At 38.1% G+C, this 14,028-nt stretch overlaps 1 protein-coding gene across 1 annotated transcript; it reads left to right on the forward strand.

Moving 5' to 3' along the window:
- The first annotated feature begins 25 nt into the window (after positions 1 to 25).
- Positions 26 to 12,829, forward strand: LOC130013128 (solute carrier family 23 member 1-like). The gene is made up of 12 exons (XM_056101702.1): positions 26 to 1,905; positions 3,209 to 3,316; positions 6,495 to 6,652; positions 7,053 to 7,153; positions 7,655 to 7,725; positions 8,112 to 8,293; positions 9,315 to 9,435; positions 10,170 to 10,326; positions 10,937 to 11,086; positions 11,212 to 11,315; positions 12,114 to 12,243; positions 12,666 to 12,829. Exons 1-12 carry the CDS (start codon positions 1,900 to 1,902, stop codon positions 12,827 to 12,829), a joined length of 1,452 nt encoding a protein of 483 aa, XP_055957677.1. The 5' UTR covers positions 26 to 1,899.
- The last annotated feature ends 1,199 nt before the right edge of the window (positions 12,830 to 14,028 follow it).

A 14,028-nucleotide genomic window follows, 5' to 3' on the forward strand; every position in this document is an offset into this window, starting at 1 on the left:
TCATTAGTCATTTCGTATGCAGGGTTTTAAGATTGTATAATTTCAACTTGTTTCAAAATATTCTTTTCACGACAGCATACAATTATTTCTGGCAAGGCTTTCCTGAACTCATTGCGGTTTTAAGGGGCTATAAGCGTTTTTATTCAAAATGAGTTTTTTCGATACAATCGAGAATAGGACTGTGATTCAGCAATTGATAAATCACCCACTCCATGGTAACAAAGTTGACAAACGACTAATAACCCACCCAAATTGCCACACGGATGCTTTAACAATTATCAAATAGAAATGACTCACCTGAAACCGAATCTCCATCTTCACCATACATACTGTAATTATAAAGCTAGACCAAGAGACCCACTCACTAAACAGCCACAGTGTTTATCAGATGTCATTCATCGGAGGATGTCTGTTATATGATCTAGTCAACACAAAATGCTTACATACTTTTGAAGCAATTAATCAGTTCATCACGACATAATACCAATAAGCCACCATACCTTCTGGGGTTTTTTTATACCGATATTTATAGTATATTTTTTTTTATAACGGCGGACTATTGAACCCGCCGATTAGTCCACCCGCGGACGAGTGAACCCCTTTCCCTGTTTATGTCATGTCGCATAAAGGCGAAGAATTTTAAACAGAATGACAAACAAAAAGTTCTAGACATCGACATCCCGCGGCCTTGGACATGTTTTGGCAATCTGTTTCATAGAGGTATTGCGAAGGCATTCTTCTTATATCTCTGTGTAAGATGACTGACCTTTATAGTGCAGTGTTTATATAACGTTCTGGTCCGGGCAGAATGGTGCCTTTTACCCATTTTATATACTCATTTTCGCTAAAAATAGGAAATATTTTTTATCCAGATATATACTCTTCACAAAAAGTAGGGGATATTCAGAAACACAAAGAGATACACTGTCAAAAGTGAAAATGGACGTTTTTGATTTTTGTCTTAATAATGAGTAATTGCACCACCAATCCTCAGTCATTCAGCAATTCGTTATGGCATGCTCCTAATCAACTGCTCGCTGTGTAGAACCCATTTGAAGCATGCCAATAGCATCTAGACATTTATCATGTTGAAGACGTCTCATTGCAAATTAAACGTAACACACTAAAGCAAAGATACGCTAAACAGTAACCCTTCCTTGAAGTGTCAAATTTTACAATGAACCCCTCCCACGTGTATGGCGGCTATTGCGTGTCGCATGTGCAGCTCAGTGGTTCTGTTGGGGCGATAACTTCAAAGCATGTCAAGTGTCCCTGACTATTTATCATATCACAACCTGCATAGGTATTTGCATTTCAATATCCCCTACTTGTTTTGAAGAGTATACTTCAAACACCTTTATTTATTTTTCTATTACTTAAAAAAAATTCTAGAATTTAATTTGCAAAAATGTTAATATTGCGAGCTCATTTACCTGCGCCGATTTTATCCCTCTCAGTGATATTAGCGGCCAAGCATATATGCACTAGGGATCATTGTGATGTTTTGGAAGGTACATGAATAGACAATCTCTGCATTATTAGTAAATTAAACGTGGGCAGTTAAAATATGAACGATGGAACACCTGGAGGTCAAAAATTATATAAAGTTAATAATTATTAAATAGTCCGATCATCCGTTACTGTGTATTCAACCAAGCGTGAATGGACGTATCTGTCCCTATCTATGTCAAGAGGTTATTGCGCACAGCCTTCTCAGCCGTTACTTTGGACCCCTATATATACAAGCAACTAAAGGGGCCGTGGGATTACCCTTTAAATTGTTTGCCATTTTGTGAGAAAAAATAAACCCACAACCAAACTAAGTTTTGATTAAGGAAATTTTGATTTAACTTTGTGTTTTAATTTGAAGATATTGTCACAAGGTGAAGGCTATTAATAATGACAGTGAGTAAAAAACTACTATATATCGTAATTTTGACAACCTGAATACCTGTTTAAGTAGTAGTCAAAATACCAACATACTACCTCGTAAATCGAAAACATCACGTGACTTCTACAATTATCCAGGCGTGGAAAACTTCACGCACAAATGTGATCATTTCACGCTCCTCAACGACCAAGTGCAACTGCCAACCCCAACCCATTATCTCACAGCCCTGTATTGTTCTCCCAGCCTAGTCTATATTGTTATAAATGTACATAGTTTTGATTTACTGACTTGTGGAAACATGTTCTAGTTGATAGACACTATTATGTAAACCCCTTGCCGACACAGTGACTAAGACGTTGGCTCGCTAACCTAGAGGTCCCTTGATCTATCGGGATTTTCCGTCGTGGTTGCCCCTTGTCAGTGGTGCACGACAGAGGGCATAGTAAGTCGTTTTGGTGGAACAATAGACAGATGTCCCGTGTGCACATTGACGTGTACGTCAAATAATCCTTGACCGTTGTCCAGGAAAAATTTCCCTCATAGCACATTGGATGACATGATTCTGCCCGCCTTCCTTTAGCCCAGTCGGTGTAGAATAGTAGGGCTATTCTTCCTTAATACCTTTCATCTAACTTTCATATCATTAAAGAACCAGGGCGTTTAAGTACTGAGCAATAAGGATATAGCGAAAACTTCCAGGCCCGTTTAACTGGGGGGGGGGGGGGGCAATGCAAAATGTACCCCCCCCCCCTGGGATAAAATTGTCGACCATAGATATACATTGTCCGTCAATTTTACAGCACCCCTGAGAACACTTCCCGCTCCCCTCGTTGCTCTGAGCTAGCTACGACCCTGAAGACATCAAATTATTCATAGTAAACTCAAACTAAAATACTTTTGCCTGCAGGTTCTACAAAATCGAATCGAATGTGGGGGCCATTCAAATATTTCGTGTTCGTATTTTAATCAAGCGAAATATACTAAAACGTATGTTTCATATTAACTATTGTATTCAGTGATGATATATTTGACAATTCTGTATACCTGTATTTATTTTATGATCAGTAGTGGAATACCGCGTTTTATCAGTGAAATAAAAGTGTTATTCCACTGGCTAGTTGTTTTTACCTAAAATGATTGTAAAATCATAAAATAAATAGAACATTTGTCGTTTTGTCGTGAATAACATATTTTATTTCATCTCTAAGCAAGAAAACGTTTATATAAAATATAAGTTTTCTTGCTTTTCGATGAAATAAATTATGTTATTCACTCTAAATCAACAAATATCCTCTATTTATTAATTGTTACTAATAGGAAAAAGGTATAGATCAGGAAGAAAAGAAGTATGATAAGAATAAAAGAGTACTATATTCTGTTAAAGAGATACCACCCTGGCATATAACTATTATTCTTGGTTTTCAGGTAAGCTTATATATAGAACATATAACATGACAATATTTCTGACGACCCCCCCCCCCCCCACGCCCTAGTTGAGCGAAAAAGTACTTTAAGATGTTATTAAACCAAAGTCAAATACAAGATAATCCTACAAAGTCAAATACAGTATAATTCTACAAAGTCAAATACAGTATAATTCTACAAAGTTAAATGCATTATAATACTATAAAATCAAGAAATATCAGCGCCAGATATCTTAAACTCTGAACTAATTTTGTCAAAAGGGTGGCTTTTACGGAATTGGTCGGTTTAAAAAAACGTTATTGGAAGCGTTATCGGGAAAGGAGAGGGTAAGGTGAGGTGGGGGAATCATGGGGGGTGGGGGAATCATGGGGGGGTGGGGGTTGTGAACAACTATGCCACTGATCGATTCTAAGTATGTAGAGATTTAACAAATTGTTATTGTACTTTATGTATTAACATTAATAACAAACATAGAACGGGTGAGTACATTTTACCTTCTTAACGTTTGCTATATAAATGAAAATTAGAAGAATTGAACCATTTAATTCAGTTAGCGAGCAGGTTTCTATGATGTATTGAGATAAAGTGAAACGATAAAAATTCTTTGTACAAAAACCCAGTCTTCAATTACAAAATCGCATATTTACAGAAAACACACATGCATAACAGACATGTTTGTCGTTTTGCATCAGTAAACAGTGAAACCATGGCCTAGTTTATTATAATCCTATATCTATTGCAAGCGTTAACAATATCTTATATACTATGCAGCAAAAGAAACGTCGGGTTGGTATGTTACTCTGAATAGACGCATTGCATAAAACTTGCTAAATGTTTTTATTGTATATTTGTGACCACATCTACAACTTTACCTGAGCAACAAGGCTCCTTCCCAAACACAGAATTGAACCCAGGAAATGTTCTCAAAAACACAACCTGTCTTCTGAGATGGTAATGTGTTCTCCCTGATTTTCATTAAACTCATGCTGCACGTGCTGTTCACCGGGACCAGCCCTATAAAAGGCACCCCCATACCTGGTTGAATCATTCACACTACAACGTCAGCAGCATGCCCCGACTCGCGACAGCTCAGAGGAACCAGGCGCTTGGAAGACTCGACGCTGGCCACACTGCCCAAGCCGTTGCCAATCACTTCCAGGTCAATGTTCGGACCATCTACAGGCTTCAGCAACGCTTTCGGGCCACCAACACCACGGATAATCGCCCCATAACTGGTAGACCAAGAGTTACCACAAGGCGACAAGACCGCCATGTTGTGCGACAGCAGGTGCAGAATCGCTTCACACAGGCATCTGAGACAGCACGCCAGAAAGTGGGAACACACGGAAGACCCATCAGTACCGATACAGTGTGCCAACGTCTCACCAGAGAGAACATCCATTGCCGTAGACCTTACCGTGGACCGATCCTCACCCCTCGCCATCGACGTGAACCTCTACAATTTGTCCAACAACACCAGAACTGGCGACACCGGCAATGGAGAACTGTTCTGTTCACAGATGAGAGTCGGTATTGCGTTTCAACTGCAGATGGCAGGACCAGAATATGGCGTCCACGTGGCCAGCGTTATTCTGCCCAATGTGTCATGGAACAAGACTCATGGGGAGGTCCAAGCATAATGGTTTGAGGTGGAATCGGTCTGAACCAGAGAGTGGGTCCTGTGGTGTTCCACAATCTTGGTCCAGGTAGAGGAGGCGGCATCACAGCAGTGCGCTACCAGACCCCACGTCATACCACATTTCGCACGTCATCGAAACAACGTTTTTCAGCATGACAATGCCCGTGCCCACGCCGCCAGAGCTACCCTGGACTTTCTACAGCAGAACGGTGTCAACGTTATGCACTGGCCAGCTCTTAGTCCGGACTTAAACCGATTAAACATCTTTGGGATGAAATTCAGAGAAGACTTAATAACATCGTACCGAGACCAAACACGGCCGATGGATTGCGCCAGGCTTTTCTGAGAGGGTGGTTCCAGGTGCCAATGGCGTTCATCAATCTTCTGGTCCGCTCCATGTACAGACACTGTGCTGCTCTTATTGACACTCGTGGTGGACACACCATAGACTGTGTACAGACTCTAAACCTTCTCGTAATGTCATGGAATTGTGATGAATTAATCACTAATGTGTCAATATACTGTTCACAAAAAATTGCTTTGATCCATTCAGTAAGTCGTTTTCTAGAATGATTTGATTAAAGTGCCTCTCTGATTTTGAAATCGTACTGACGGTTATTTTTTGCTGTTTAGTATATTTATCTAGATGAGTGTCAGGGTACGTGGGACACTCGGAAAGAGTCCCATTTCTTATGAACCTTCAGATTTGCACACAGATTACATCCCTTAAATACCATATTTTATATATGGATTAAAATGTGAAGCATTCACCTTTCCAAAGATGAAACTGACCAGTTTTACTACGTATTTCTTGAAAGATGTCGACAACCTAACAGATTGTGGCTTCTTCTCAAAAAAAAAAAATTATACTTAAATGCTTACTCCCAGGTTTTTGTATCATATTATCGTTTTTACCCTGTGCTTGATAACGACAAGGGGACACTTGTTGAAACGTTGCACTATTAAAGTTGCTAGAGATTGTTATCCATAAAGTTGGGTTGTGTTTTTTCAATGTTAGTCCTATCACTAAATGCCTTATAAACAATATAACCTAACAGATTTCAATGTATCATTATTTCGTCGACATGTGATATCAATAGTTTCTGTGGTTTTGGATAGCACTTTCAAAATATATGTATAGAAAGCCATAAATCGTCTAGAATCGGCCGTCATTTATGTCCTAATCACTGTTATAATCTGATGTTTTAACATGCAGTCAAAAATCTTCGAGCTGGCATTGGTCTAATAAAGAAACTTGTGTTAACTGTTCTATGAATTGGGTGGTATCAGCAGTCCGGTGGTCTAATATGTTACTTAGGAGACTTCTCCCCAAATCTTAATTGCAATGCCGACAGACCTCTCGTAATCAGGTCACAATTCATTGGAATGTCCATGTCGATCACCAAATAACACATTTTGTATTTTGACACCCCTCTCCTCTCAAGTACACCAGTTTTGTTGTTTATAATAATATATGTTACCATGGTTTCTAAAATGTTTTTGAAGGAATAGTTTTAGAGTAAATCCAATTTATTTCAGAATTTTCTGACATGTCTCGGTTCAACATTCGCTTATCCACTGATTATACAGTCTGCGTTGTGTTTGTCAACTGACGCTGTTGGTCTAGCTCAGATAATTGGTACAACAATATTTGTTTCTGGTGTATCTACGTTGATACAAACTACTTTTGGTGTTAGGTATGAATAACTATATAAATGTATATACTTTGAATATTGCCGTCAATAACAATACATATACTGTTAGAAGCTGAATAGTATTCTAACTACCTGAGGACATATGAAAATATAATTATTGTCTAATTGACATGTAAAATGAATAAAAGAAAACATAAATGTTATATAATTCAGCTTTTCAAAGAAGATTTTAAAGTCTAGCATTGCCTGATTAACCTCTTGCTTTTTTTTGTTCTCCGATTTCCTAAAATTTAATAAAAATTTCCCATAATTAAGTTGGTTGGGAAATGATAACGTTTGTGTTGAGTGGACGTTAAACACATGCATACGGTTATCTGGGTATTGACGTTTCTAGTTTATATTAGACAATAATCGATTATTATCGATATATCCATTATTTTAGGTTACCTATTCTACAAAGCTGTAGTTTTGCTTTTGTCACACCAGTTATATCTCTTCTGACTTTAAACCAGTGGGCGGATTGTCCCTTTAACGATAAATCGTGTAAGTATTTTCAAATGGTATCTTACACAATTGAGATACTAAAATATTCACATCATTTTCGAAATACTTTGAGGTTAAAAAGTAAAATTCAGTGTTATCGTAACAATAAGCATATATATATAATCAATGAATAATTTTGTTTAGAGTATATTCAATTTTAAAGGGTTTTGCCGATGGAACGTGATAAAAAGAAAGGTATTTCAATACGAAGGTAGAATCTGGGGCATGTTTCACGATATTTAAACTAAAGTTAAAATCCAAATTTTAGTAGATACTTCAATTTTGATTGGCTGAGCACTAAAATCAATCTAATATTATCTAATCAAATAACTAAAATTTGGATTTTATCTTAGTTAAAAGAACGGTGTTCCAATACGAAGGTATAATCTGATTTTCCCGAAGTTATTATTTTCTCACCACTATATGATTCACTCTTATCGGTTGGACAGTATCTGGGAAGTGTAAAGTCGGGGATTTCAACCTTATATTAAAATTTTTCAGTGAATCAGACCTTATTACCTGAAATTGGCGGCGCTATTCATCGGGAACTATGGCAGGCCAGAGTCAGAGAAGTAAGTATGGGTCAGTAAATATCATTATTGTACACAGGTCGAAAAATAATAATTACCTTTTTAATCTGTTATATGCTGTTTTACAAAACTGTTATTAAACTGGATAATGTATGGCTAAGTATAATGTCAAGTCGTATTTATTGTGTTATTTTGTCACTTGCGTATAACAATATTGTACTTTTTATTTCGTGGCAGAAACCACTAGCTGAAATCTACGACATGTTGAAATTCTTCGTAATTATGCTTGTTCAGAAAAAAATAGTTAAACAAGTCATATGGCTTGAAAAATTGAAAAAAAGTCCACTTTCAAGTATTTTATGAGAAAAAAGACTTATATGTGCTTTAAATCCGTGACTTGTCATTTCTACTGTCCCTCTTGTTGCTAGGTAAATGGAGCCATGATGCTGGCTGCATTATTTCAAGTCGTTATTGGATTAAGCGGGGTGATTGGTTTAATGATGAATTTCATAGGTCCATTGACCGTTACCCCTACCATTGCCATGATTGGTCTGTCGATTTTTGAAGTGGCCTATCAGAAGAGTGAGAACCAATGGTGGATTGCTATTATGTAAGTAATGTATACGCAAAACACGGATACGGCTCACAATTAGAAATATCGTTACTTTACAGCTCAAGCAAATCGGATCTGTAATATATTTTACTAGCAGGATATCCGGCTTCGCTCGGGGGGTCATAACTCCGAAACCAGAAGTGGTAGACTAACGCCACCTGGCCTATGTTACTCCCCGGTCCGAGCTACCCCTATACCCCAAATTTCAGACTCGGGCCACATGTAGCCGCCATCCCCGAACAGACTTTGCTCGGGAGTCATAACTCCGAAACCGGAAGTGGTAGACTAACGCCACCTGGCCTATGTTACTCCCCGATCCGAGCTACCCCTATACCCCAAATTTCAGACTCTGGGCAGACCTAGTGTAGCCGCAAACCCCGAACAGACCGGCTTCGCTCGGGGGTCATAACTCCGAAACCGGAAGGGGTAGACTAACGCCACCTGGTCTATGTTACTCCCCGGTCCGAGCTACCCTTACACCCCAAATTTCAGACACGGGGCAGACCTAGTGTAGCCGCCAACCCCGAACAGACAGACAGACAGACAAACGACAGTCACAAATATATATATAGATAGATAGATAATAGTAGAGAAAGGTAGACTAACTGCGGTCAATACGGAGAGAGAGAGAAATGGGGTTTAACGTCCACTCGACACAAACTATGTCATTTCGGGACTAACATGGTTGAATTTTATTTCAATAATTCGCTTGCGCTGAGGGGTCTTTAGCAGTGGGAGGAAACCGGAGGACCCGGAGAAAACTCACGAGGTTGGACAGGCGACCCTACTCCTTGTCACGTACAACCGGGGAATCGAGTGGTCAATAGGGAATTTAAGAATAGTATTATGTTTCCTGAAAAAGTAAGCATACCCCGCCTTACAGGGCCTCTTAAAACTATATCAATGCGAGCTACCGACCACCGTTACAATCTTTGGCGCCAAAACTTAAAACGTAATAAGATATCAATTATATAATATCTATTTGAGGTAAATATGATTTATCTTGATTTTTTTACAGGACGGTTGCTTTGATAGTGATATTTTCTCAGTATTTAAGAAACATCTCTGTACCATGTATTGGATACACTAAAGGTTCTGGTTTCAGTAAAACAAAGATACCAATCTTTACTTTATTTCCGGTAAGAAATAAAATAAAAGTGCTGGTGATTTCACATATTTGTTCACAAATTTGTAATTCTGCGTTAATTCAATAGCATAACAACGGGGTGATTCTATGGCTATGTAACCATCTCCATGTGGCTCCCATCACCCAGTTCTTTTCATTCTCAGTTCTCCGTCACAATATAGTTCCCAATCAAAGAGTTATCCTGCATTTAGTAGTCCCCACCATCTAGTTCTCCCCTACCCAGTTCACCTGCATCTAAAATAGTCCCCCACCGTCCAGTTCTCAAGTATCTAGTAGTTACCCACATCTAGTAGTTCCTGCCATCCAGCTATCTTTTATCTAGTGGTTCGCCACCACCCAGGTTTCATGCATCTATTAATTCTCCACCACCTAGTTCACCTAAATCTAATAGTTTTCCACCATCCAGTATTCCTGTACTACCAAGTTCTCCGGCATCTAGCAGTTCCCTATCATTGCGTTCCCTATCATCCAGTTCTCTCGCATCCAGTAGTTCCCGCCATCCAGTACCATTAATTTCTCATTCCTCTAATAGTTCCCCACCACCCTGTACTACTGCATCTAGTAATTTACTAACATTCAGTTCTCCCACATCACTCAGTTCTCTTGCATCAAACAGTTCCCTACCTTCCAATTCTCCCGCATTTAGTAGTTCCCCAGCAACTATTTCTCAAATTCCCGGTTGTTCATCATTAAGTTCGCAAAAATCTATCTTTGGTCTATATTTAGGTACTGTTTGCTATAGTAGCGGCATGGGTTGTTTGTGTAATATTAACTGTTACCGGTGCTCTCTCTGATGACCCAAAAGGTTGGGGATATGCTGCTAGAACAGATACCAAACTCAAGGTCTTAGATGAAGCTGACTGGTTCCGATTTCCTTATCCAGGTTTGTATTTAGGGCCACATTTTAAAGGCATGGTAGGCAGTCAAACATGTGTACTATTTAAGACATATTGTTATGCAGTTAAGCACACCCAAGTAAAAGGAAATGACGAAGAATGGGCTAGCATATCGTAATACAAACAATAGTAGAATAAATATTATTACTTTATTTGTTTAAGACATATCAAGATGGCGGTGTGAAATCAAAAGAAACCATAACTTAGCTTAAAATTGATCGATCTGATTGATGCTATTTTTTCTCTCGACTTCCTCGGCATTACGTTGCGACCGTATTTTAAAAGTATGTATCAAATCTGAATCAAATTTACTTCTAACAACAATTTATATCTATTCTGTCCCACAACTGGTCTTAATAATGGGATTTCACTGTAGCCCCCCGCTCTTATTTGTTTATGGTCTTAAACTCTATAAATATAACTTTTGTTCTGACATATTGGGATTTTAAACCGTGTGTGTTTATTGAAACCCATACTTATATCTAATGAGTGCAATGGAGTAGCTAGAAAAAATGGTGGTTGAAAATGACGTATTGCTACACATTTGTCATGAAATTTTTATATTGCACTGTTAATTTGTCTCTTTTCATCATGCAGGACAATGGGGCACACCAACAGTAAGTCTAGCTGGTGTTTTTGGTATGCTAGCTGGAATATTTGCATCCATGGTTGAATCCGTTGGAGACTATTACGCATGTGCACGGTTAGCTGGGGCACCTCCGCCACCCGGAAGTGCCATCAGTCGCGGTAAGTTTTTCTGTCTTTATAACCCTGTTTACATTACAAATTTTAAGCGTGTTGCCTGGCACAGCACGGTTAATTTTTTTGTAGTGTAAACAAGTCAATGTGGTGAGACTAGTTTACTTTTTCAGGTATTGGTATGGAAGGACTGGCTAGTTTAGTTGGTAGTGCTATTGGTTCACCGGGTGGTATTACATCTTACAGTCAAAATATTGGTGCCATTGGCATCACAAAAGTAAATATACTTGTGCTTTATACTGGAAGAGAGAGAGAGAGAGAGTGGGAGAGAGAGAGAGAGAGAGAGTTTTTAATTTCAATACTTCTCTTCTTGTACATATTTGATCCTTAGTAGTAGAAAGCAACCAGTGAATCGGAAGAGAACATGCAAGGTTGGAAAGGCGATCCTTGTCACGTACAGACTTAGATTCGAAACCATGCCACAACATTAATATACGGTTCTAAGATAAGCTGTTTACTGCATCAAAACGTGCATTATGGACAGCATGTTTTAGATTGGCAGTCGTGTTGTAATATGGTAAACAGCTGTTGTAACGTTAAACACATTATGCAAGAGCTAAATCTGCCAATTGCAGGTCTTTCTTTAGGTCTGAAATTATCTAAATTATTAATTAGAAATTAATTAACTAATCCAGACCATAGTCAACTCTCGATGGCATCGCTAGCCTGCGATATTTACTGGATTATGATCCAATTTGCTGCTCGACTTCCATTCATAATTTAATCATGAAATGGATGATCGAGACTATGTTTTTTATCGTACAGACTTTAGAAATGATGATCGAGGCTAGGCCGAAAATTTCAATCGCTTAAATCTCCGTTCATATTGGATTAATTTGACTGAAATTTTCAGCAAATTGCCTTTACATTATCTTTATCTTATCTCCCATAATGTATCTTTAATAATATAATGTTTCATTCAGATCGGTAATTGTGTTGTACAGTTGTTGTAATGGTAGTGTTGTTTATACTGTTAGAATCTGTTATAAAGTAATAAATACTATCTATGTTTCAGGTTGGTAGTCGTGTTGTTATTCAAGCAGGAGCTGTTATAATGATAATACTTGGTTGTTTTACTAAATTTGGTGCTTTGTTTATCACATTACCCGACCCTATTGTAGGTGGTATCTACATTGTTACGTTTGGTAAGTATATATATTTGGATCTCTGTTTTAACCAAGGTAACCATATACCCTATGTCGTGCACGACACCCGTCAATACTATTTAGATTCAGATCCTAATAATATCTAGTTGAAGGTCGGGGAATAGCTAGGAATGATGTCCAAACTTGTTCGACCAAAAATCACGGAGTTAATTAATTTGCTGTCCTTATGGTCCAAGTATAAAATGTTGTGAATGCAATACAGGACCGAGTTTTCGATGAGATCGTTTAAATTAAACGCGTTTTGTGGAGTTATCTTTTCATTCACATTTTGTCTGATAATGTTTGAAACTGGGCTGTGTTGACTTTACGCTTTTTTTTCAAAAATACAAAACATAACAAAACGAAACGAAACGAAACGAAATGAAACTTGACTGCCACCTTCCGTTTTCAATATACTTCAGGTATGGTAACTGGGGTAGGAATATCGAATTTACAATTTGTGGATTTAAATTCCTCCAGGAATTTATTGGTTGTAGGACTACCAATGGTGTTTGCTCTATGCTTACCTAAATGGATAGCAACACACCAATCAGCAATTAACACAGGCGAGTATGCTTTCATTTAATATGGCGTACAGATTATGCATATCTTTCCTTCTCGGTCATTTTTTGCAATACTATGGTTGCTCTTGACAAAAACCCGTTCTTGTCAGTGGCTAGTAGGACCCAACATTGCTGTTACCTAGAAAGTCTCAAATATTAGTGTATAATCATATACTTGTTTTAAATCGCCCTTGTAAGGACGAACTTTATGGAAAATTAATGAATTTCTGCAAAAATATAATATGTTATTCCAATAAACAATTAGAAAAATGATTATTATTTGATCAAGTTCGGAATATCGACGGTTATCATACGCAGCAATTTAACCCATAAATTGATTGGAGTAACGGTTGATGAGATATTTTAATATCTAGTTAAAACTAGTGTTTTTATATAGGAACTGGGCTAATGAAGATGTGGATACGCCATACATTGTGCTAACCCCTACTCTTATATCGAATTTCAACTGCCAAGGGATCTTTTATGTGCAGGCCAATTTGTACACGGGACCATGGTTTTTCATCTTATCCGAACGACTAAATAGCTGTCCTTGGCAGGCCTTCCGTCCTGCGCCACTGACAAGAGGAAACCACGCCGGAAATCCCGATGAACTTTCTCGGCCAACACCGAGAGCTAACAGCCACCTCTAGGCTAGCGAGCCAGCGTCTTACCCACATAGCAACTGTGGTTCCCCTATATAGGAAGTAAAATAGTTGATCAGATATTAACAATGTCTTTTGTAGGTAGTGAAATAGTTGATCAGATATTAACAATGTCTTTTGTAGGTAGTGAAATAGCTGATCAGATATTAACTGTATTATTTGGAACCAGTATGTTTGTAGCTGGTGCTCTCGCATTTTTTCTAGATAACACAATCCCAGGTTAGTTTTCTAACGGTTTTTTTTTTAAATTACATATATTTTTATTTTGGATTATATTGCTTTCACCCGTCCATCCGATCCCAGTTCTTGTATATATATAATTTAAAGAAAAAAAATAAAAGAAAATTTGTATGGCTATCCATACGGAGGAACGCTGTTGAAATACCGTATGCGTCAATCTTCCGAGATTTCAAGAAACCTTGAAATCACTCTATGAGTCAGGAGTTATTTTCAGCTAGTGTTACGAAAACCCCTGTCGAAATTCAAAGATATCTTGTTCAGAGATGTTAAAATCAGCGGGTTCTAAAATGAGCTACGCAGCTCAATCTAAATTAAAACAA

The sequence above is a fragment of the Patella vulgata genome, chromosome 6 (genome assembly GCF_932274485.2).
Source record: "Patella vulgata chromosome 6, xgPatVulg1.2, whole genome shotgun sequence".
Taxonomy (NCBI): domain Eukaryota; kingdom Metazoa; phylum Mollusca; class Gastropoda; family Patellidae; genus Patella; species Patella vulgata.